Below are 26899 nucleotides of genomic sequence, written 5' to 3'. Positions count from 1 at the left end.
CTAATGAAAAGAAACCTTTGGTAAGAAGAGCACAGCCTAGGCAATAGCAGATGGGCAGCAAGGTCATCCCTGGATCCCAGTCTTGGTTCTCTCACTCGCTGGTTCTGCATATGTTGCCGCATCTGTAAAACGGGAACACTATCATCTGCCTTCCAAGGAGGCATGGCACATGATTCTCCTGACCCAAACTCTCCTGACTTCCAGCCTATCTATGGGATGGACACTCAATAATTAACCTAGGCCATGTTAACTATGTCAATTAACAGAAGATTTTTCTTAGTGTTAGTTTAAATGGACTGAAGTAGCAACATCAGAACAACAAAGCAATGAATATTCTTTTAAATCAGGCACATCTAGAAATTATCATGAATGTTCAGGAGATGTTTCTATTGAAAAGTGTGAGGAAGAAGTATCTCATTGAGAATCTCTTCTGGAAATGAAACAAATGAGATTTCAAGATAAATTGCTAACACAGAAGACCAGACAATTATTTCCTCAGTAATTAAAGTGTTTTAGATACCGTATGCTTTTAATTCATGAGTTATTTACAAGTGTTTTTTTTTTTCTTTTTTAAAAAATTTATTTATTTTTAATTGGAGGATAACTTGCTTTTTTATTGTGTTGGTTTCTGCCATACGTCAATGTGAATCAGCCTACAAGTGGTTTCAAAATCAAATTTTGTTTATCCTTTTGTTTTTAATGTCTATTTTTATTGCATTTTGGCCAAAGGAAGTAATCTACCTGATTTTCTACTGTGGCAAATTTCACTTAATCAGGCATGCTCGAATGGTGTTAAGAGTTCTGGAAAGCAAAGTTGAACACTAAGCAAGCCTTTGAGAGGATGTAGAAACTAGGAGGAAATCCTTCTTCCTTCATAAGCATAGTTCTCTAGACACATCCGGAATAACTCAGAAGCTGTGTGCTTTACTATGCTGACGGCACTTAACTCACCTTTACAAGCTCAACCGCTAGTGCAGTAACAGGTATTCAATAAATTCCTGACCAAGAAAATCAAGAGAATAGGCCAACATAAAACTAAACAGGGCTTATAAAATTATTTTTCAATTTTAAAAACATTTTTTTAAAGAGCATTAGGTACAGGACTTCCCAGGTGGTCCAGACTCCAAGCTTCCAGTGCAAGGGACATGGGTTCGAGCTCAGGTTGGGAAACTAAATTTCCACACTCCATGTGGCACAGCCAAGAAAATTTAAAAATAAAAATGCTAAAAAGACTTCCTTGAAAAAAAAAAAAGAGCATTAAGGTATTAAGGTAAAATATCTTCTTCCGGGTTGGCAACTCTTTTATAAGGAGGTTGGCAACTGTATAAGGAGGTTGGCAACTTCATAAGGAGTTAAACTGTCACTAGATTTTATATCCTCTAACTTCCAGTCCAATACCCAATCCATCATGGCGACTCTATCCAGACAAAAGGGAACCCTGAAGACTAGAAGAACCCTGGAAACAGTCTCTCCCTTCACACTCCTAGTACATGTCATTTCCGTCTCTCCCATGGAATCACCAACTCGTGGTAGAGTGTTCTGTGCACACATCTCTCCCTTACTAGACTTTGAGGGATTACAGGACAAGGAGTGTCCAGCATTTCCTTACATCCTCCTCAGAGCACTTCATACAGTTTTCTTCCTTCCTCATTTCCATCTCTCTCATTCACGCTGAATCAGTTAACCAGTGAATGACTGTGTGCTCTACTCTCTACCCTTTGACACCTTTAAGAAGCCAAAAGCAAATTAAAATGATCATGAGTAGTCTGGAAGTTAAACAGGAAAACAAGGTCCAAAAAGTACATCAGAAAAAAAAACAAAAAGTACATCAGACAAAAGGAGTCAGTAAGAAGGCTGGAGCAGTGCAGGTGAGCCTGGAAGGCGGTGGAAACCCCTTTCTTAGGACTCACTCAGCTGTGAGACTAGCCCTAGCTCTTTGTTCTGGTCTCCAAGTCTTAGAGGTGACAGTGCAATTGATTCCACGTGCCCCAAACCCTACTGCTTCCAGGTTCGGGTGATATCAGGAAGAAATCTATGCTTAATCCATTAAAATTATAACACCATGTAAGAGTCTAATGATTATCAATTTGAACACTGATGTAGGAAATTATAATCGGGAGAAATCAAGAGTCTACTCTTTATTATTCCCTTTTTTTTTAACCAACCACCAAGAGAATCCCAGAAAGGGGGTTGAAGACAACTTACTTTGAGCAGCCAAGTGAGAACGGAATCACGGTATGGAACAAATTTATTCTTGCTTTTGCCAGCACCCTGATCTGCTAGGGCTGAGATAACCAGACCAAGGGTTGTGAGGGACCTGCATGGTGCAACAAACCGTAATAACCGTGAAAACCCGAGCACATCAAATGCCACATTTAAGCACAAAGACTGAACATCAAGGTGCCCCTGTGCCACCCTGAGAATAGCACTTCTGTCAGCACTGTGCTGCTCAGGCTAAGAACACACAACCTCTAAAAGCTGACACCCTCTACTACTACTACGGTAAGCTATAAAATCGCTTAGTTCAATCTTTTTTTGTATAAAGAAAATGTAAGCTGTAAACCACTAGGGCAAAATAATGACACAAATACCACATATCTTTAAGAAAGGAAGCCAAGAACACAATGCAATTAACTAAAACATAGCTCAAGGCAAAAACATTCCTACGTATATAAATACATAAGAGCATAGCATCTGCACGATGCTCTTCTACGATCTCCAGTTGGTTACTGATGCCTGTCTCACTGTGTGTCCTGGGAGCCACAAAGATGGAAAAGATTCCTGCCCACTAACACGGGCTAGCAATTTGGCTTAATTTAGCTTAAGGCAAGAAAATATGTAACCATATGTAGGACTTGATGCACCAAATATTATTTTATAAAGTAAAATCTTAGTATAAATAAGGACCACAGTTGTCATAAAAGGAAAGTCCAATGTGGTCAGTACACATGCTGTTGTTTGTTCAGACACACCCATGCCAAGAGTCTGCTACTCAGCTTATATTTGTTCTCTTCTATAGCTCAGACCAGTGGCTCACAACTTGAGGGTGACTGTGTCTCCACAGGGAGCAACTGGCAATATCTGTAGATAACCCGGGTTGGGGACGGCAGGTACCGGCGCCACTTAGTGAGCAGAGGTCAGGGGCATGCTACCAGGCACAGGACTGCTCCCTGGACAGAGTTCCCAGGCCCCGAACCTCAGTAGGGCTGCCCTTGGGGAACCTTTGAGTTGACTGAGGCTCTGCTCCTGGGCCTCAGCAGACACTTCAACAAAACACAGAACAGGCTTGGCCCTTAAAAAATACTATGAAAAAGTTCTATTTATTCTTTATAGCCTCATTCATTCCAGAACCCTATTCTTCAAAAAACTATACCAGTCCCCTTTCTGGGCTACTAAGTCACTGAAGCAGTGGGGCTTCCGAACAACGTACTTGTTGATGTTGCTGCCCTCTTTCAGCCGGTCACCTGCTGCTCCCGTCTTCGTCGCTCGCTCGCTGCCAGCCAAATCGACCAAGCTCAGCTTGCCCACTTTCTCTCCAGAAGTCTAGGGAGCAAAGTGACAAATACTCAAAGTTAAAGAACACAGAAAGTGGTACATTTCTACCAAATGAATTTACTGTCTGAATCCTTTATTAAAGCGTATTTGTCATTTTAAAATTAATTTGCACTGCTATAAAACAGTGTAAGAAAACTATACAGCCCAGTGGTAGAGACATATAAAATCATACACAACTACTAATCCAGAGAGAAAATTATCTCCAAAAAAAAGAAACTGTGACTCCAAAATGGTACATTTTGAAGGGAACCTAACAAAACTTTCACAGAGAAGTATATAAAATCATTACAAGTGTAAATTCTAATATATGAAACTGTGCCTAAAATTTCATATACACTAATAATCCCGAGGGAAAATATTTGCATTTCTTATGATACTAAAAAAGAAATTGACTTTATCCAACAGAAAGATTCCTCAAAAACCTAATGCATTCTAAAATGTTTTCATATTGTTCATATAATAATTCTCTTTTCCATAATTTCAGGTATGAAGTTTATATATTTTCCTAGTTAAGGTATTTCTATATACTGACATTTTCCTTTATCAAAAATATTCTATTATCAAATCACAGACATAACTGATATTTTACACTTTAGCAGCAATACAAGAAATGTAAGAAACCGCATTTCTGGATCACTTTTTAAAACTTTCTTTTAAAATATACATTTATATTTATTTCCATAAATAAACATGTTACTAACAAAAAGGAATTCAGCTTCCCAAATCAAAAGTACTTTTGGTTTGAAAAAAAAAATGTCAGAATGTTTTTTGTTTTATGCTGAAAAGGAAGTAGAAAACAAAGAACTTTCTGTCATTACACTAATCTTGCTGTGATGGTAAAAGAAGAAAACTATGCTCTCAGCAAATGAAAATCTTGCCAAAATATAGCAGTTTGCCAGGGTGATCATTTTAGCTTCTGGTACTTGAAACTGATTCACTTCAGGGTAATAATAAAATATGCAAAAATTCACATACAAAGTAAGAAGGAAAACACAAATGTATGAGTCAACACAGAAGATTTCAGTGTGGTAGAAGCATATATATCTCTGGGTCTGTTGACCCCTTCTAACACTCAGCTTTTTAGCATAAGGTAACACTTCAAAGGAAACCTCACTAAATCAGCTAGGGTGTTATTAGCTTACACAATCTGCCATCAGAGTTTAAAGTTCAAAAAATGCTGTGGCAGAGACTATAGGCCATCAGTTGGTATAGCTTCTGTTCCAACTTCCTTCAGGTGAAGAGAGTAGAGAGCTAAAATCTACATTTCTCAGACTCCCTTGCAGCCAGTGTTCAGGATGTGATTTAGACTCTGTCAATCAGATACTCTTGCTTCAAATTTAAAAGGCAGAAACACAGTAGAGGTCAAGCCCATTCTGGCTTTTTCTGTGGGCAAGCAGGAGCATAGGTATATGAGTTTTCCAAAGAGTATCCCAGCTCACATTCTCCAACTTCCAGGGCTCTAAGAGGGCAGCCTCCCTGACTCCTGTATCTTGGGTCACAGCCCTGGGATGTGCCTGGAACTCACAGGTCTGGGGGTGGCCACAGAGTAGTACTATCCTCACTGGATGAGATCTGTGCTGTTCTGGAGATTATTTCTAGAGACTGAGTCCAGAAACCACTTCTCAGAAGGTACATCAACACCTGTGTCATTATCCAATTCCCTCCATTCAATCCTTTCTGCTTACCTAGAGCAGCTTCTATTTCTTGTCCTGAGTCCTAACTGATACACATGTCTGGTTAGAACTTTAAGTCATCTAACACCAGAAGGAATAAGATAAACCATGATTCACTTTAGAAATTGGAAAAAAAAAAAAAAAAGTCATGCATCCGAATACCTACCCCAGACTTCACGTCGTATAAAGTGTGTGTGAGGGTGATTTTGAACACCGCGTGTGATCGGCTGCTCTCCTCATTCATGTTGGTTGCAGCAACTGTACGGGATTTGTTACCCTCAGACATCAAAGACTCGATATCCTACATGGAAACAAGTCACAGACTCACATCTTATCATCTAATAAACATGAACACTCTACTATGCTACGAAATGCATTTCAATTTTCACTGCTTAGTCGGCCACAGCCGGAGTTTATATTCTGTTTTCCAATGAACATGAAGCCCCATAGAGTACAAGAACCAATACTATCTCTGAAAACACAAAGAAAATACATTTACTGTAGGTGTAGAATAGTGTCAGCTCTGACCAAGAGTTAGAAAAGAGTAGAAGCTGCATGTCAAAGTCCCATGAGATGGACAAACATGCCTTGCCAGGCCTCATCTCACCTAGAAATTAGAAAATCTTTAGCTTATTTAGTTATAGCAATAGAAGTTATTAAATCAAATTAGACTGTATGACTAAACAGAAAACAAAAATAATTTATAACCCCTCCCTGCAGGCATAGCACTGGATCACTAATTTAGTGCATATCTTACCAGACCTGTTTTTAAAAATGAGAACAAGACTCATTTTCTTCATGGACTTACTAAACTTCTTTACCATTACAGCTACAACAGAGACAGCATAATACACTCAAAAGATCATGGGATCTTCATTTTTTTTTTAAATGTTAAAGGCTCTAAAAAATTTATTTAAGCAATCTGAAACTTAGTTTCATTACAATGGGGCTTCCCAGGTGGCACTTGCCAATGCAGGAGACTTAAGAGATGTGGGTTTGACCCCTCAGTCAAAGATATCCCCTGGAGAAGGAAATGGCAACCCACTCCAGTATTCTTGCCTGGAATATCCCATGGACAAAGGAGTCTGGTGGGCTACAGTCCACAGCGTCACAAAGAATCCGACACAACTGAAGTGACTTAGCAAGCACACAAGTAACAAGAGAGCTACAACATCATCTATCTTCCAGGGATTTAATGAGAAACAAGAAAGATACACTTGTGAGAGAGTCCACTAAGTGCCTCCTTTTATCCAGTCTCCTGTACTTTCCCGTAAAGGAACCCCATCTTTAGGGGAGCACACTGCAGTGGATAAGGGACTGCACTGCTCAGAGGCCGCTGCACCTCAGTCTGGCCATATGTGCAAATGAGACAAAAATTTACCTAATAGGTAAATTTCTAATAATACCTAACATTTACATGATACCCTAGAGTTTTTTAAGACTTTTCACATGCATCAACTCATCTGATTTCTTCCAAAAGCCTTCCTGGATACTACCCTCCCTGGATATCTACATATCCATTTAAGTTAGGAACTCCACATTCAAACTACCATGAACCTGAAACATGCATTTCTCATTGCACTTAAAATCATGTTTTTTTATAATACCTTTAAAACATCTGTAAGCATCTTGAGGGAACGGACCTCATTCATTTTTTATTTCTTCAGCACTTAGCACAATGTCTGGCACAGGAGAGGTGTTCAATAAATGTTTACTAAACAAGTATCATTGACCAAATGACAGAATTTGATCCATGAACAAAGGAACTCCTGAATCTACTTCAAAAGACAGTCAAGACAATAAAACTAATTTCCATTCTAAAAATTAGGACAGAGAGGCTTGGTGAGATGGAGTAAACGTTCCAGAGTCATACAGGAGTCACATGAGAGGACTGTCACCAAATCAAAAGTCTCTAACTTTTAATTCAATGTATATTACCTCATGGCTCACACCACCCCCGTTTCCCCAAAGAGGGAAGCCCAACAGATTCACACAAAGCATAACTGTGACGTCTGAAAATGAAGAGAACTAGTAACTAAAGGCCATTGAGAGATTCTTTCAAATTAGAAACAGGCTTTGAATGCCAACTACTCAACTCATATTTAATTTCATTAAATCATCAAATTCATAAGCAACATCATTATTTTATGTACTACTATGGAAGAAAAAAATTCTGCTATTTATCATTTTAAGATATAACCATAAGGAATATCAGTTTCAGAGCTCATAAACTATGGAAAAAATGTCTCACAATAGATGAATAGGTATGCCTTGCAAACATGTATACCGTCTCTCAAAATTAAACCGACTTAATAACTAGATATAGCTTTTTAATAAAGAGCTTTGTAAAAAAGTTGACTTATTAAAGCGATGCTATAACTTTCTTAATTGCAAAAAAAAAAAAAAATCACAAATTCAGCAACAACAAAATTTGCTACCGTGAATCTCAGTAGTTGACATAAAGGATGCTGTTACCTTGTAACTTGTGACAGCCAGTTTAGACAGTCCATCCACATAGGGTCCCAACACACTGTGTTCTCTGACTTTTAATGTCTGACGGCTTCTGCTCGTTAAAAACAAAAGAAACGATTTTCAAACAATAACCTGTTTAGGAAAGGACTCAACCACGGCTCCATAAAAATACAGACTGAATTCAATAAAGATCCCAAATAAACAGAACAGACTTGATCCCAGAAGAATTTAAACCAAAACTTAAGATTCTTGACTGGTAAGAAAAACTTCATAATGGAGTAAAATATCACATAATTCAAAAGGGTACACTGTGGGATGTCCACTACCACAAAGAATGCAGAGTGGAATAAACACAAACAATCTGCTTGTCACATCACAGAATGCGGCGCAGAGAGCAGAAAACTAGATAAATGTAAACTGCGCCAGAAAGCAAGCGACAGGCCAGTCTCAATCGTGAATAAAGACAAACACAGACAGACAAAGACAAAGACAGCAGGAGGAATCTAACAGCGAGTCAAAAACACAAAACTGGACTGCCCGCAGCTGCGAGGTGGTTTTAATATTGAGAAAAGACTCATGTCTTTTATCAAAATGATAAGACTAAAGAGGAAACAAAAATACCATTTCCATAAATGATTTCAATAAACTGAAAAATGATTCAGTAAAACTAAATACTCATGAGTTAAACAATAAATAAATAAACCTCTTACAAAGAAGGAACTAATAAAACCAGTCAAGGGAACCTGCCAAAACCCTACAGCTTACAGCATACTTAATGATATCAACCAAAAAATAATAAGGATATATGTTACTTACTAACTCTATGTGAAAAAAGCTCCTCACAAAGTATAAACATTACTTTTTTTTTTTTTTCGGCTGTACCATGCATCTTTTGTGATCTTAGCTCCCCAACCAGGGACTGAACCCAGGCCCCAACACTGAAAGTGCCAAGTTCTAACCACTTGACCACCAGGGAATTCCCTAAACACTGCAATTTTTAAAAAGAATATTGATGGTAAGATTAGAAATGAGTCTTGTTCTATGTAACTCATTATTTTCCAATGATTTAGAATCTACAGTATCCTAGGATCAATCACCAAAACTTACTACTATAAAACTGTATATAAAAGTGCATAGAGTATTCAACTTAGTTCTGATCTCTGGATACATATTCTATTACAACTTTTTTCCTTTCATTTTCCCCTATTTCTTAAAGATAGTGCATACTGCATTATCTCTTGAGTAAAATATAACTACATTACTACACATAGTACATGGTGAATTAATAAAATCAGTACTTGAATAAAGTAACGAGGTCTCAAACAATCCTTCATTGAAAAGGAATCATAGAGCTTTTAATTCACTCACTTTGGCTCTTCAGAAACACTACAGAAATTCTCAAGAAACTCATGAAGGAAACAACCACAACTAACACTTACTGAGCACTTACTATGAGCCAGTAAATATTCTAAGATCTCAGTCTAACTTTCATGACAGCCCTCTGAGATATTATGTAATGTTATCACCCCTTCCGGACAAATGAGGTCTAGAAAGCATAAGGACCTTGCTCAATAGGTAACAAGTAGAAGACCGGAATCCAGTGCCAGGTGATTCCAAAGCCCGTGCAGTTAATTACTAAACTATACACAAGACAAACATATAAGATATTATTAAACACTTAGCAAATCGTAGATAGTGAAGCTCAAGTTAGGGCTTAGGTGGCTCAGTGGTAAAGAATCCACCTGCCAATGCAGGAGATGCAGGAGCCTGGAGTTCGATCCCTGGGTTGGGAAGATTTCCTAGCATAGGAAAATGGCAACCCACTCCAGTATTCTTGCCTGGGAAATGCCATGGAAGAGGGGCCTGGTGGGACACAGTCCATGGGACTGCAAAAGAGTTAGACGCGACTAAGCATGCAAGCACGCAAAGTTCAAGCTATTCACAAAAGCACTGTGGAGTATAAAACATGAGAATGAAGTCAGCTAAGAATTTCTGGAAAGAGTAGGTCTAGGGTCTCAGGGAAAATGATGCTCTTCAGAGATGAAGGTGCAAGAAAAAGTATTGAAGGCAGAACAGGAAAAGTATGGGGCACGATATTTAGCAAACGTGGATACCCAGGCCATGGTCTTCCTCCCTGTGGACTCTGGTTTCCTGTTTTGACATCTGTACATCTGTCCTCCAGTCCACTGAACAGCTGGGTCCCTTTTCCAATCCTCAACTTCTCCACGCCTCCACACTCGGGCACAGCTGTCCTTTATGCCTGAATTCTTCTCACCCAGCTTCTCAGTAATAAACTCCTACTCAGCACAAAATTCATCAAGCACTCTCAGTGAAATCATCCCTTCTCTCCTGGGCAAAGACAGTTGGTCAGTCCCTCTTTGCTCTCACCTATTTTGTGTAAGCCTCCTTTACAATGTAAAAGCATTACTGCATTGATTTCATAACTGTTTGTTTCCAAAACTCCCAATCTGACTGGATAAAGAGGACATGGGACATATATACAATGCAATACTACTCAGTCATTAAAAAGAATGAAACAATGCCATTTGCACAAACATGGATGGACCTAGAGAGTGTCATACTGAATGAAATAAGTCAGACAGAGAAGGAGAAATATTATATGACATCCCTTACATGTGGAATCTAAAAAGAAATTTTACAAATGAACTTACAAAATAGAAAGAGACTCACAGACTTAGAAAACGAACTTATGGGTGCTGGTGGGGAAGGGATCACTAGGGGGTTTGGGAAGATCATGCACACACTGCTATATTCAAAATGGATAACCAACAAGGATCTACTGTGTAGAATATGGAACTCTGCTCAGTGTCATGTGGCAGCCTGATGGGAGCGGGGTTTGGGGGAGAATGGATGCATGTATATGGCTGAGTCCCTTCACTGTTCACCTCAAACTACCACAGTGTTGTTAATTGGCTATACCGCAATACAAAACAAAAAGTTTAAAGTCTGAAAAATAAAGAAAAACTCCCATTCTGTCCACTGTGAGCTCTTCATCTACAACTGCAAGGTGCCTGGCACCCAGGGCTTGCTCGATAAACGTTATGCACGTAAGGTTCTGAATAGAAGCACTAAGTGCCAAGGAGCCCGCGGCAGTGCGGGGGCCAAGGTTCTATTATACATCTGGCTGAGAAACTAAGATCCCACAAGCCACGTGGTGGAGCCAAAAAAATAAGAAACACTAAGTACCAATTCAGTCTCATTCAGAAAGGCCTGCAGAAGGTTATCTTTGTTAAAGAAATCAAGAGGCCTGTGAGGAGTTGATCAGTTTGGTTTTCTCTTGATGGAGGGCCACTGACTTCACTGCTTCTAAGACCAGCTTTCCCTGATCATCTTTTTCACCCAAACATAACTAGATGTGCCCTAGGCATCCTCCATACTTTCTGTAAGCCTCAGCTCACGTGGCTCTCTGACCTCCCCAATACTGTTCTTACAGCAATAAGCCACAAGCTGCGGTTAGTATCTGTTTCTTTCTCTCCACTGTTGCACTTCCTGAAAATCTGAACTCTGAGAACTCTGTGCAATGAGCAAATTTCCTCAGATACCCACTTATCTTCCTCATTAGCTTCAGTTATGACTGCAGAGTGAAGCCATCATTTTTGAAGGCTTTCTAACACTTTGAAGCCACTTCTTTCAAAGTCTACGCCACAAAAATGATGAGGGTCAAATCACAATATTAGGGCTATGAGGTTAGCGCTGTTGTATTAAATAAAACCAATTTAAATACATAAGGAAAAAACCAAAGTCTAGGCCATGAAATGGGACAGTCTCTTTTTCTGAGAATCATTAAAACGAACCCTCTAGAAGTCCAGGTTTCACTATTTCTGATTATGCCTCTCCCTCACTTCACAGCCTGCAAATAAATGGATGAATTCCATCCAAAACTTCTTGTTTTAAAACAAAGAAACACCCTACTTGATGAAGGATACCAGTTATCCTGATACACAGTAAGTTAACTATCATGACGTATTTTTTCTTTGTGGCTTTGAATATATCTGAGACAGGAGGTATACAGCCCAAACACATGCCACTCAACCATGCTTCCCAGCCCAACTCAGCCCAAGTTCAAAAGCCCAGAACTAGCTGCATGAAGCCACTTAATAAAATTAAAAACAAATCCCAAAAACAGAAACTAGATAAATAACTCTCTACCAAAGTTCAATATAAAACATTTCTCTTAAGCCAATTCATGAAGTCTGCTTTAGTCTCTAATATCATAACATTCAAACCTCAAAGTCATTTACCCTTTGGGATCAAGAAGGTCTCGAACTTTTTCGTTATAAATTTCCATGTAGGACACTTCTACTTTAAAACTCTGCTCTTCATTTTCCTCTTTCTGGGTTCGCTCAAAGAGCCCACTGCAGAGTCTTGGGATTAATCCAGGTTGGTCAGCCGTGCCCATCATGGTGTAAGATTTTCCAGATCCTAAAAAAGTGGAAATCATAGTTATTACTGTCTCCTTGAGAAGTTTAAATACACAGCCCTCTTTCCATTGCTCATAATAAAATCCTAGCACTTAGCAAAATGCCCAAAATAAGGAATATACGCAAATACCATGATGACACTCATAAGCAGACTAGCTTTCCTATTTGTACATGTAAAAGTCACTGGTACACATTCCTTAGGAAGAAAAACAAAAACCTTCTTTAACCACCCTTATACTTAAAAAAAAAAAATTACCTAAAATGACTGAAAAATTGTGAGGTCTGAATAGTTCTCTAAAATTGAACTGGAAAGATCCATATGATGAATGCTATGTGCTTGCTCCCAACCACTAATCATAGCACAAAAAACATATATGCCGTCTCTGCAGGCCCCAGAGCAAATTAACTCTCTACCACTACCCTCTGGCAAAGGCATAGAAATCAGAGTCATTTTTTTTCTAGTACAAATTTATTTTCCCCATTGCACCAAAAATACATATTCATTAGAGAACATTTACAAAACCTGAGAAAACAGAAAGGAAAAAATTAAATCACTCATAGTCCTAAAAAGAATTTTAAGTCTTGAATATATCACAGGCATGTTTCTCTTGAACAATTTTCAACTGGACAAGCTATATGATAAATCCTGATAAAATCCTGTGTGTGCGTCGCTCAGTCGTGTCCAACTCTGCGACACAATGAACTGCAGCCCACCAGGCTCCTCTGTCCAAGGGATTCTCCAGGCAGGAATACTGGAGTGGGTTGCCATTTCCTTCTTCAGATAAAAATGACTCCTTCACTTTGTTATTTTAATTAAAAAAATTTTTCTTTTGTATTGAGGTATATGGCCTGTTAACAATGCTGAAGGTTTCAGGGGAACAGCAAAGGGACTCAGCCATACATACACGTGTATCCATTCTTCCCCAAACTCCTCTCCCATCCAGGCTGCCACATATCATTGAGCAGAGTCCCCTGTGCACACAGTAGGTTCCTGCTGGTTATTCATTTTAAATACAGCAGTGTGTATATGTCCCTCCCAAACTCCCTAACTGTCCCCTTCCTTTCTTGTTGGCCACAAAGGCACAGAAGGCAAGCGCTCCTGTATCAACCGTAACTGCTAAGATGCTAGCGACAGGTATTCTTTTTGGTATTTTCTTTGTTAGGATCGTTAAAGCTTAAAAAAAAAGCCATAGATTATGTAACAATTACCAGTCTGTCCATAGGCAAAGACACACGCATTGTAGCCGTCAAAAGCATTCTGCAGGATATTCTCACCAAGGCACTTGAAAACATCATCTTGACCTGAAAGAGAAAAACACAGAGAAAACAGATGTTTTAAGCCAAAACCACATATGAACAATTAAAAACAAACAAAACCCTCAAAAACGCCTCTTTTTTTTTCAGCTTGTTTATCTACCAAACAAGATTTTTAAACTTGATGAATGTTTCTTTGGAAGCAGGTCATTTGTAGTTAGCATATGACAGAAAATGAGCGAAAAGTTCCTGATGATATAAACTTGAATCAACACTGGCCAAAAAAATAGACCAATGAACTTCTATTTTATAAAGAATCTGATATATGTGCTTGGGACCTGGGTGGACCTGAATTCAACTATGGACCACTCAGCCAATGCTTCTACTGAGTGTGCGCTGAAGTTCAAAACAATGGTATGTATCAAATTCCCTCTCCTTTTCCCTCAATGATAATGTTTAATTACAGATCAGCTGGGAGAGGGAGGAAGGTCTGGGATGTTTTTTGTAGCTTTCAATCATGAACATAGAGAGTATGGTCAGATCGTCTTCACAGGCTAAATTAAATGTGTCAATAATCAAGTGACCTTGACAAATTATTTAACTTCTTTGAGTCTTGAAAATAATATGGAAGAACTGGATGCTGTTATGTTTGTTATATTTTGCATGCTATAAATAGCATTCCATTATGCCTCATTTCCTAATTAATTTACCAGGTTAGTGCATCACCACAATTCCAATACTGAAGCAATCCTTGTTTTTTCCCAGGCCATGCAGCATGGCTTGTGGGATCATGCTGCTGCTGCTAAGTCGCTTCAGTCGTGTCCGACTCTGTGCGACCCCATAGACGGCAGCCCACCAGGCTCCCCCGTCCCTGGGATTCTCCAGGCAAGAACACTGGAGTGGGTTGCCATTTCCTTCTCCAATGCATGAAAGTGAAAAGTGAAAGTGAAGTCGCTCAGTCGTGTCCGACTCTTAGCGACCCCATGGACTGCAGCTACCAGGCTCCTCCATCCATGGGATTTTCCAGGCAAGAGTACTGGAGTGGGGTGCCATTGCCTTCTCCGTGTGGGATCATGGTGATCCGCAATCAAATCAAGGCCTTCAACAGTGAAAGTATGGAATCCTAACCACTGCCATACCAGGGAATTCCCTGAAGCAATCCTTAAAGTCATCAAAGGGCCCAGCCAGCCCAAATTAACCTCAATTTTTTGAAACAGCTGTAGAATGAACTGTTTCTCACGATAAAGGTCAATAGACATTCAATATTTAAAAGATTTCTTAGAAAACAGGTGTCACAAGCAATCAGGAATAAAGAAAATATAAGGCTGCCACTGTAGTCTTGTTTAGATTTTTTTTAAAATTAAATTTGGCAGTCGCTATAGTTTTAAACTTGTAGTGAAAAGGGGCCTGAGACAGTCATCACTGAGGAGAATAAAAGAACAGAATCCCAGAACAAATTTGGAGAGAATATGGCATATTCATCTCCACTAAAGAGGAAACAGGAACACTGAAAGCCTAAGAGATTTATTCAAAGAGACAATCAGGACCGGAGCTTGGATTAAACTCAGGGTTTCCTTTCCTTCTTGGCTAGAGTTCTTTCATTTCACCAAGCTGCCTCTCTTGACCACATCACCAACATCTAAGGGAAGCGACGTGGCTATTGCATGCTATGGTCCCATGTGAGGCCCGGCATTCGTTTAAGAAAACCTTGACTGTGAACCCTGTTCATCTAACTTCATCATCTTACATCACCAACAGTGCACTGTTAATCTCCCATTTCCCAATTAAGGTAAACACTCTAATAGCAAAGACTGGAGGAAGGTCGCTGTATAGTTGCTAAAATTATATTACTATGAAACTGTATAGAAAACATGTTAAAATACCTGTCTATATTATCAGTAGTTAACAGGATGCTGGACTCTTACCTGCATACTTGTCTCTGACAGATTCATCCATAGACCAGAAACAGTGATCATATGCAAATACCTGTTGAAAATAAAAATAATGAAGTATGGGTTAAAAACAAAATGTAGCCAATGGGAATGTGCTGCATGACTCAGGGAACTCACACTGGGGCTCTCTAACAACCTAGAGGGGTGGGAATGGGCGGGAGGCTGAGGGAGATTCAAGAGGGAGGGGACATATGTGCACCTATGGTTAATTCATATTGACATGTGACAGGAAGTAAACCCATACTGTAAACCCATCAATTAAAAGTAAATATTTTTTAAGAAAACTGTAACATACTCATGATGTTATAACAATGGTCTAACTCTGATAACATGGTTCATAATACTGAAATAAAAACAACTCCCTGTCTTACAATGGAGGTTAGTTATTTACAGGACAGTCTTACAAAGACAAAGCACCCTGTACATAATATAGACCTTGAATTCACATGAAAACTCTGTAGAATGTGATGTGAAAAGGGGGAGGCTACAAAGCAATATGTACACTGTGATGGCTATTAATCACACAGTTACATATATGAAGTTCATTGCTGTGTGGGAAGATTACCGATATCTTTGTTTTCTTGTTTTTATGTATTCTCTACAGTCTTACTACTCTTCAGAGAAAACAAAAAAAAATGTAAAGATGATTATCACAGCACACTGAAAATGCACATTCTTTAAATAAACTATAACACACCCATAGTCAACATACTATGTAGCTTTAAGAACATAGAGGAGGGGCTTCCCTGGTGGCTCAGACAGTAAAGAATCCACTTGGGATGCAGGAGACCTGGGTTTGATCCCTGAGTTGGGAAGTTCTCCTGGAGGAGGGCATGGTAACCAACTCCAGTATTCTTGCCTGGAAAATCCCATGGACAGAGGAGCCTGCAGGGTTACAGTCCTCGGGGTCGCCAAGAGTGAAGCACGACTGAGCAACTAACACAGCACATGAAAAATCTGGACCATGATCCCTCTTGTGTACAATAATCGACACACACAAAAGGTAGGAAGACCATACGATGGAAACACTGGTAATGTATGACGCTACTTTGTGAGGCACCACAAACGCTTTGCCTTGACCTCTTATGCTTCTTACTTTCTAAAATATGCTCTTCTTTAAAGCCATCTTTTAAGGATTTTTCACTGATTATAATTAAAATTTTTTGGAGTTCATGTTCAATAATTTACTCTTTAAAAAGTTTTAAGGGTAATTACTTTTCAATTCATTTCAGTTTGCCCTTCAAACCCTTCCACTTTGAGTGTGCTGCCTCACTTCCTGATGACAGTTTTCCTCTTGGCTTTATAGGTTAGTTTGCTAGCACATCTGAATTGGGAGCTTGTTTTATGGTTTACGTGATTGCCTGTTTGTTTCCCCTTCCTTTGGCCACCTTTACACTGCCACTCCTAGCTACTGAAGCCCAGGTCTGGGTCTTTTCAAAGCCCAGTGTCTCTATTCCCTCCTATTTATACAGAAATTAGCTCAGTATGCATATGTGTGCATGGCCAGTCATGTCCAACTCTGTGACCCCATGGACTGTAGCCCGTCAGGCTCCTCTGTCCATGGAATTCTCCAGGGAGGAATACTGCAGTGGGTTGCCATTCCCTTCTCCAGGGTATCTTTCCAATTCAGAGATGGAACCCAGGTCTTTTGCATTGAAGACAGATTCTTTACCATCTGAACCACCAGGGAAGCCCAATTAGCTCAGTGGTGGTCAAGGCTGTATATTGTCACCCTGTTTATTTAAATTATATGCAGAGTACATCATGAGAAATGCTGGACTGGAAGAAACACAAGCTGGAATCAAGATTGCCGGGAGAAATATCAATAACCTCAGATATGCAGATGACACCACCCTTATGGCAGAAAGTGAAGAGGAGCTAAAAAGCCTCTTGATGAAAGTGAAAGTGGAGAGTGAAAAAGTTAGCTTAAAGCTCAACATTCAGAAAACGAAGATCATGGCATCTGGTCCCACCACTTCATGGGAAATAGATGGGGAAACAGTGGAAACAGTGACAGACTTTATTTTTGGGGGCTCCAAAAATCACTGCAGATGGTGACTGCAGCCATGAAATTAAAAGACACTTACTCCTTGGAAGGAAAAGTTATGACCAACCTAGACAGCATATTCAAAAGCAGAGACATTACTTTGCCAACAAAGGTTCGTCTAGTCAAGGCTATGGTTTTTCCTGTGGTCATGTATGGATGTGAGAGTTGGACTGTGAAGAAGGCTGAGCGCAGAAGAATTGATGCTTTTGCACTGTGGTGTTGGAGAAGACTCTTGAGAGTCCCTTGGACTGCAAGGAGATCCAACCAGTCCATTCTGAAGGAGATCAGCCCTGGGATTTCTTAGGAAAGAATGATGCTAAAGCTGAAACTCCAGTACTTTGGCCACCTCATGCGAAGAGTTGACTCAAAAGACTCTGATGCTGGGAGGGATTGGGGGCAGGGGGAGAAGGGGACGACAGAGGATGAGATGGCTGGATGGCATCACTGACTCGATGGACGTGAGTCTCAGTGAACTCCAGGAGTTGGTGATGGACAGGGAGGCCTGGCGTGCTACGATTCATGGGGTCGCAGAGTCGAACACGAATGAGCGACTGATCTGATCTGATCTGGTGGCCAAAAGCCTTTTTTAAGCCTTCTTTCATGATGGAGCCTTACCCAAATCAGTTTTCACATGGATGAACTTCTCAGGTCCTCAACCACACATCAGGGTCCCCTCTAGTCTGCAAGGGCTGCACCTCAGAGGACCTGGGTCTGATCTCAAGGCCCAGTAAACACACTAATTCAGTCCCAGCCTTCTGCAAGCCCTCGAAGTGACATATGTTGTTTCTGAATACAAGGACATGATTTTCAATATTTTAAATATGTTATCTGTCCCTGATCTGAGTTTGGAGTTGGCACAAGAATGTTTCTTTGTGAACTCACAAGGCTGTCTGGACCCTAAACCTAAGAGTTAAGTTTTTTAAATAAGGAAATTAGATTAGGTTGGTAAATGAAGTATGCATGCCTATATTCACCTCCACCTGAAATTAATTCAAAATGATGGCGGGAGTGAGGTAAAGAGCCAAAAAGGGAAAGAAAGGAAGCAAGTAGAGCGAGTTTTTGAAAGTCAGATTGCTCGCCGATATGTGGACCAGAAATTGAGAAACCCTGAAACACAGCTGCAATGAGACGGATGGCGGGTAGAGTTGGGTGGGGACCATGGGGAGAGCACAGGGCAAATAGCTGCTGGAGGAGATGGCTGCAAAGCTGAGAGCAGCTCCGGGAGGATGCCAGGGGAAAGTTAGATGAGTGGTTGCGGCCTGGGGGCAACCAACTAGATGACTGGCTAGAAATACCTTTAGCGCAAGGAAGGATCAGAACACCCACATCTGTGCAAAACAGTGACACCAGGCATTTGTTCCCTGGGGTGGGACAGTTATGCCGAAGCAAGGATAAAAAGGGTTACGGAAGTTCAGTATCTGACAACACCCCCAGAGAGGTGGGAGGCGTGGAGACCAGCAACTACCACCCAGCCTCAGCACTATGTCGTACATTACTAATCCTCAACATTTCCCCAGAGCTAACCATGTGTCTATCAGCAGTCAAGGCTCATTATGTCAGCAATTCCCCAACAGGGAGAGGAGAACATCAAAGCTGTATATTCTCACTCTGCTAATTTAACTTACATGTAGAGTACATCATGCAAAATGCCAGGCTGGATCAAACACAAGCAGGATCAAGATTGCCAGGAGAAATATCAACAAGCTCAGATATATAGATGATACCACCCCACTGGCAGAAAATGAAGAGGAACTAAAGAGTTTCTTGATAAGGGTGAAAGAGGAGAGTGAAAAAGCTGGCTTAAAAACTCAACATTCAAAAAAACTAAGATCATGGCATCCGATCCCATGACCTCATGGCAAAAAGATGGGGAAAAAGTGGAAACAGTGACAGTTTTTATTTTCTTGGGCTCCCAAATCACTGCAGATGGTGACTGCAGCCATAAAATTAAAAGATGCTTCCTCCTTGGAAGAAAAGCTATGACAAACTTAGCAGAGACATCACTTTGCCAACAAAGGTCCGTCTAGTCAAAGCTATGGTTTTTCCAGTAGTCATGTATGGATGTGAGAGTTGGACCATAAAGAAAAATGAGCACCGAAGAATTGATGCTTTTGAACTGTGGTGCTGGAGAAGATTCTTGAGAGTCCCTTGGACTGCAAGGCAATAAACCTGTCATTCCTAAAGGAAATCAACCCTGACTTATTCATTGGAAGGACTGATGCTGAAGCTGAAGCTCCAGTACTTTGGCCACCTGAAGTGAAGAGCTGCCTCATTGGAAAAGACCTTGATGCTCGGAGAGACTGAGGGCAGGAGGAGAGGTGGGCAACAGAGGATGAGATGGTCGGATGGCATCACTCATTCAATCGACTCATGTCGAGCAACTCTGGGAGACAGCAGAGGACAGAGAAGCCTGGCATGCTGCAGTCCATGGGGTCACAGAGACAGAGATGATTTAGCGACTGAACAACAATAGGGAGAGGAAAGAAAGAAGAAGGAAGATGGTCCTAAAGGACTGTGGATCAAAATTTCCGGTGGGAGTTGCTTTTCAAAGTACACCTGTCAGCAGGGTGAGATTAAATACAATGTGAAGCTCATATTAAGTTTCTTCTGCTGCAGCTTTCAGCTCTCATGTCTTATCACTTTTTTTGATTCTGCTCTTACCAATGTTAAGTAGAGACCATCCCAAGTCTTTGCTTGCTTATAAGCTTAGCTCACACTTGAACCATCCGAGTGCACTTCTCAAAGATCAGACTCTACATTGCTCTCTTCTCCCTATTACTACAGGTTTTTCTTTTCTTTTTTAAATTTAGGGATTTCTTTAACAATTCTTTTTCTCAATTCCAGTAGAGAAGTAATGGCAACAGCTAATATTACACAGGAGCCCCTAGGATACAAAGAAGTGGCTAACAGGTGTGGGGAGCTGGCAGCTGAACTCAGCCTTGGAGCCCACGTCTGCTCCCCACCTGGGCTTCCCAGGTGGCACTGGTGGTAAAGAACCCGCCTGCAGGAGACTTCAGAACCATGGGTTCAAGGCCCGGGTTGGGAAGATCCCCTGGAGGAGAGCATGGCAACCCACTCCAGCATTCTTGCCTGGAGAATTCCATGGACAGAGGAGCCTGGAGGGCTACAGTCCATAAGGTCACAAAGAGTCAGACACAACTGAGCGACTTAGGACCCACGCTGCTTCACACCAGGCCCTTCATCACAGAGTACTGTTACTGAGCTCTTCTCCTCAGTAACAGGAAGACGCCAGAGCCTGGTACAAAGGCGGGAACTAGGAATGTTAAGGTCTTGTTTACTAACAACACTGAAAGGTCCTCTTTAACTTTCAGCTGTTTTGTAAATTATTACAGGTATCTTCCAGCCATGGATTTCCTAAAGCAGACAAGCTCCCCTTTTTCCCCCTAAATAAACATTTTTTTCCTTATTTTTTTAAAAAATTTCTTTTCAAGTAACAGAGAAGAAACACACATTCATTATAGCAAGGCAAATAACACAGAAGCATAAAGAATAAAGGTCTCCCATTCACCAAACATATTTCTCCTTAGAGGGAACCACTGTTAAGAATGTAGTATTGGCCCTTCCACATCTTTGACATCAACACATTTTCTCTAAACGGTAAGATAGAGTTGAATTAAATAAAACATGAATATTTTTAAAACAGTCATGTAATGTTTCTTCACATCATTACTGCAATATCCAGCCTCTGCTCCATCAGAAAAAAAAAGAAAACAAAGATAAGCCAGCCATCTTTTCACACAAAAGCTAAAACTGATAAAATTAGTTCTGTTATGTATAAAGAAGTCAGTGCCATATTAGACTTTTTTTTTTTACTCATTCAGAGTCCCAATAGCCAAGTCTATACATACTTCAGCAACAATAATATTGAATGGAATTACTGTTCCACCACAGATTCTAAAACAAAACTCCAAGAAGGTAGATAAAAACATAAATTTCCTGGAAAGTTCCCAAGAATGATCAATACAAAAACACAGTCCTCGTCCCTACTCTGGCACAACTGCATTCCTAAGAGACACGGGAACCGAAGTTTCTTGAGAATCTGGGCTCAAAGCTAGGATGAAAGCACGTTTCCCGGAGGAAGCTGTGGGCCAGGGCAGGTTTCTGTTAGCCTGAGAGTGTGTCCCCCACTGTCCCAGGAGCACCATGGATGAGTCTGCCTAGTACTGGTTCTGACCGCAGTTTGGAACGAGAAGTTCCCAGCCAATCTGTGGTGACCAGCAGGGCACAAAAGGAATCTGTGTTGTAGTTGCCAGGAGACTGGCCAGAGTTGGTCAAAGTACAAAAACAGCTTTTCCATAAACCTCCAGTCCTTCTTAAGCCAATAAATGGCTTTGGGTTTATGAATAGGCTGACGGCTTGCGTTATTTTTTTCATTTTAAAAGTGATAGAGAATATTTTTATTTTTCAGAAGAAAATACCAGTACAAAAAAATACACACATACAACTCGAACAAGCATCCCGTAATGAACCAAATCTCTTACCTTTGGTTGGCTTCTGAGTTCCCAAAAGAGGTGTCATCATTGACATGAAAGAAAAGAGTGTAAAAATATTTGTTAGTTAGAAGATGCCTTTTGAAGGGTAAAATGATAATATTTATTTGATATTTATTAAGAACACAAAATATTAACTTTGAACTCAAACAGCAACTTGAAATAAAGGATAATTAATGTCTACTAACTAGTAAGATAGAATGCTAATTATAGAGAACTAACTTGTATCTTTCAGGTAGAAGAAAGATTGTTTGAGCACTAGATAATTTTTAAAGTCCTAATATTTCTGCCTTCTCCATTTTGCTTATCCTTGTCTATAACTTGTAAATAGAAAAATATTCTTTACTTCTTAGCATCTGATTGCACTTCCAAGTAGTTTCCTTCGCTCTGATAAAGCAGCAGCTTACTCTCTCTCTAGAGGACCTTCTACAAAAAAAGTTCTGTTCTAAGGAAAAACAGGTTAAAGGAACTAATTTTTTGCCAATGAGTGACTACTAACTGAATTACTCACTTACTACTTATTTCTCTATGCTGACTCAGGTGCCTTCAACCTCCCTTCCTCTGAAAATGCCTCTGGCTTACATCTCCTCAGAAAATAAGAATATAACTTAATCCAGTATAATTTTGAGATAGTTAAACTCAGAGAAGGGCTTCCCTGGTGACTCAGTGGTAAAGAACCCAGCTGCCAACGTGGAAGATGCAGGAGACTCAGGTTCCATCCCTGGGTGCGGATGATCCCCTGGAGAAGGGAATGGCAACCCACTCCAGTATTCTTGCCTGGGAAATCCCATGGACAGAGGAGCCTGGTGGGCTGCAGTCCATGCGATCACAAAAGAGTTGGACACAACTTACAGACTACACAACAACAACAAACTTAGAGAAAAGCTGTAAGAAAGGCACAAAGAGCTCCCCTCACTAAGCTCACCAACTGCTAACACAGTCACAGCTGCCATGTCGTTCTCCCTGTCCTTCTCCCCGCTCTTGTGCAGAGATACACACACACACACACACACCCCTGAGGGTAAGGTACAGACACACACACACACATACCCCTGAGGGTAAGGTACAGACACACACACACACACACACCCCTGAGGATAAGGTACAGACATGCCCCTTCAGCCCTAAACATTTCCATGTTAACTCATAAAAACAATGATGTTCACTCCACAACCACAGGAACAACTGGTCTTTCAGAGAATCAAAAAGCCAAGTCAGACCTGCAACTTGAAAGAAAATGGTGCACGGAAACGCTTTCTTTCAATTGTCTGGACATCTTGTGCCTTTGTTGTATAAGATTTCCTTTTAAATTTAATATTCATTTGTATGGAAAGATTTCAGGTCTGAACACTAAAACGCCAAGGAAAGCAGCAAATGAGCAACCCCTGTCTAACAGATTTTGGAGTAACAGCCAATGTGACTAGCACATAATAATTTCTCTGGGATAAGAGATATTGGGGAAACTTCCCAACAAAAAGACTTGGGAAACACCAGCAGAGGTGACTGACATACGCTACCACCTTTTTGTAGGTCTTTATAAACAAAGCAGAATCTCATCAATTTCAGAAGGCCCAGTTATAAACCCAGTTGAAGGTAAGAACAGAACCAGCATATATGAGATGCCTGTGTGAGGTCAGGTACTGGCTTGGCCCAAAAGTTCCTTTGGGAAAACCCAAAGGAACTTTGGGGCCAACCCAATATGCTGCAAGCTATTTCGCTGAATCTTCACAGTAACTTTGAAAGGTGCTATTATCATTCCAGTTTTACAGATGAGAAACTGAAGGCTCCGAAGAGTTAAATGCCCTGTCCAAGTCACAATAATAATCAGTGACAGATCTGGGATTCGAAAGTAGGTCTTCCGATTCCCAAGTCCATGTTTTCTTCTTTCGCCACACTGGTCAAAACACCTCGTCAAGTTTCTCCTAGACTTAAGAATCTGTGAGTCATACATTAACAACTGCTCCCGGTAACAGAAACATTTCCCAATGTATTAATTTCCTCCATCCCAATTATTACCCAATAAAAGGCCACCGTGTGGTGCTTATGCCGGTGTAAGTTTACTTATTCATTATATTTATAAAAACTCCAGACCATCTTTGCTGGGAGGAAAAATAAGATGTTCAGCGTGATATTTCCATTTTAGGTAAAATATTTTTATACAAAAACCAGCTCTTCCTAAAAGACAATTGACAAATACAAAATTCAACAATATATGACACACAGCAGAACAATCTGTGGGACTAACCTGAATCCAGAACATGATAATAAAAAGAGAAACAAACCAGTAAATTAATTACAGAGCTAAGTTTCCAGCTATGGCTCCTGGTGGCTACAACAGCAATGCTCAAATAACCTGGAGTCACTGGAAACCCAAAGATGTAATTACAGCTCTGTACAAAAATAAATAAGTAAATTAATAAATTAAACAAAACCTTTCAACTTGTAGCTGCAATCCGATAAGGCAATGCCTCACTACCTCAAAATCCCTTATTTAGAAACCTCAGCTATCTAGATCACACTAGAGATTTAGGAAGCAAAGAAAACCAGTCCCTTGACCAGAGAGATGGCATAAAGTAGAAGGATGAGAGTCTGAATTTCTGAGTTTTTGTTGTTGTTAAATTCACTTACAAAAAGTTCCAAAAATACTACAAAGAACTCCTGTGTACCCTTCACCCTATCCCCCAAATGATAACGTCTTATTAAAACTGCAGTTACAGTGATCAAAACCAGGTAATTAACCATCAACACAAGATTTATGAAATAATCTAGAGCAAACCTCATATAAATTTCTTCCCAACTGCCCTCATTGATGTCCTTTTTCTGGTTCAGGATCACACATTCATGGAGTTGCCATGCCTCCCCCAACTGGGGGCGGTGTGTCTCTCATAACCCTGACACCTGAAGGGTACCAGGCAGTTATTCTGTAGAATGTGCTCACTACAGGTCTGTCTAATGCTTCCTCCAGACTAAATTCAGGTTAGGCATTGTGGCAGGCACCACAGAAGCCCTTTCTAAGTACATCAATAACAGAAGGCCATCACTATGGAGGACAGTATGGAGGTTCCTTAAAAAACTAAAATATGATCCAGCAATCCCACTCCTGGGCATACAACCAGACACGAGAAAAACTCTAATCTGAAAAGATACATGCACCCCATGTTCCCAGCAGCACTATTTCCAATAGCCAACATATGGAAGCAACCTAAATGTCCATCAACAGATGAATGGATAAAGAAGATGAGGTACATATATACAGTGGGATATTACTCAGCCATAAAAGAGAATTAAATAATGCCACATGCGGCAACATGGTGGACCTGGAGATTCTCACACTAAGTGAACTAAGTCAGAAGGAGAAAGACAAACATCATATGGTGTCACTTATATGTGGAATCTTGAAAATGACACAAATGAGTGTATTTCCAAAACAGAAATAGACTCACAGGCACAGATAACAAACTGTGGTCACCAAAAGCGAAGAGGGGTGTACAAATAGGGAATCTGGGATTAACAAATAAACACTGCTAAATCGCTTCAGTTGTGTCCAACTCTACGCGACCCTATAGACTACAGCCCGCCAGAGTCCTCTGTCCACGGGATTCTCCAGGCAAGAATACTGGAGTGGGTTGCCACTCCCCTCTCCAACAAATATACACTACTGTATACAAAATAAACAACAAGGTTCTACTGTGCAGTACAGGGAACTATATTCAGGATCTTGTTAATAGCCCATAATGGAAAAGAATCACTTGGCTGTACACCTGAAATACTGTAAATCGACATTTCAATTTTTTAAAAATGCCAGAAGGCACATGATGATATCCAGATCTCACTACTGATGATGGTAGCTCTGATCATGTTACACGTGTATCCACCTTTCCACTGTAACATTACTAGTTTTCCCACTGTAGCTTTTTTCAGTGACCATTGATGAATCTTGCACACAATTACTGTTCCCCAAATGCGGTCTAGTCACTAAGATGTTAACAGCCCAGGTGAAGCAAGATACGCAGATACGTTATTTAGAAAGAGGGTGGCTCGGGAAACAGCAAATGATTTGATTATATATTTTGGATAGAACTATTTCTATGAATAAGCCACTCACCTCTTTCTTTTTACTGGCCTGGGTTAGCGGCTTATGCTCACTTTTCTTTTTAATAATAAAGTACACCATAAAATTAAACTGAATTATAGTCCTAATCTTAGACTGCCACAATAAGAAGAAACTTAGTGACGACTTTATATAAATTTGGAAATTTTTATTAAAACTTCTGACCATGACAAAAATAAATTTTGAGTCCAAAAATAAGCCAGGCAGTACTGTGTTATGTGTAAAACAAGCTATACCAGAAGATGAGTTACAAATCAATTACTGCTATCAACTACCAAAATCAAACATGACGTCCAGATCTCATTGACTCTATTAATTTTAAAGATTTAAGTTTCTGAAACTCTCACAATTTGCAACATCTGGAATCTGTTTTAATAAGATCCCTCTCCAATCCACTCTGTAACGGCTGTGTTACATCACAAAGAGTTTATTCTAATACGGCCATAGTACATAATGATATTGTTTCCTTTCTGGACTTAAGCTGGCAGTACCAGCAACCAAACAACAATCTGTGTGAAGATCATTCGTTTCTCTTTGTTGCCCCTCCCCCACTGTCAGTCTTTTTCACGTCGGGAATAAAGCTGACCTGACTAAAAATTCAGACATTGACAAGATTCATAGAGGAAGCTTATCAATCTCTACTTATCTGGCTAACGTTAAGATGGACAATTAAAAGCCCTAGCCATTGTTTCCTCAAAAACTGGAATACTACATTCAATTGTGAAGAATAAACTTTAAAGCATCATTGATAAAGTTTTCTGGAGAATAGTATTTGGATGTAGGGGGGTTTTAAAAATGATACCAGTGAAAGAATAAATCAAAGAATAGAAATATGTAGCCTGGACCAGGGAAGACTAAAAGACGACAGGATGCCACCTCAGG

General features: G+C 40.1%; 1 protein-coding gene across 8 annotated transcripts in view; it reads right to left on the bottom strand.

Moving 5' to 3' along the window:
• The window catches only part of KIF13B (kinesin family member 13B), a 209474-nt gene that overhangs the window by 113124 nt on the left and 69451 nt on the right, over window positions 1-26899 (bottom strand). For 7 of the 8 annotated variants that reach the window (XM_086414759.1, XM_086414760.1, XM_086414763.1 and 4 more), the window contains exons 3-10: window positions 21898-21910; window positions 15322-15382; window positions 13352-13444; window positions 11963-12143; window positions 7704-7791; window positions 5395-5529; window positions 3431-3543; window positions 2206-2317 (exon numbers count right to left, since the gene is read on the bottom strand). In XM_086414759.1, coding sequence (XP_086270885.1) covers window positions 2206-2317; window positions 3431-3543; window positions 5395-5529; window positions 7704-7791; window positions 11963-12143; window positions 13352-13444; window positions 15322-15382; window positions 21898-21910 — 796 coding nt within the window. Of the gene's footprint in view, window positions 1-2205; window positions 2318-3430; window positions 3544-5394; window positions 5530-7703; window positions 7792-11962; window positions 12144-13351; window positions 13445-15321; window positions 15383-21897; window positions 21911-26899 lie in introns of those variants that run through there. The other variant, XM_086414764.1, reaches the window with a different exon arrangement.

This window comes from Bos grunniens, chromosome 8 (assembly GCF_055505025.1).
Source record: "Bos grunniens cultivar Pamir isolate PY7600 chromosome 8, Bosgru_T2T1.0, whole genome shotgun sequence".
Taxonomy (NCBI): domain Eukaryota; kingdom Metazoa; phylum Chordata; class Mammalia; order Artiodactyla; family Bovidae; genus Bos; species Bos grunniens.
Note: the sequence above shows the minus strand (reverse complement) of the source record. Positions and strands in the feature narration are given on the sequence as shown.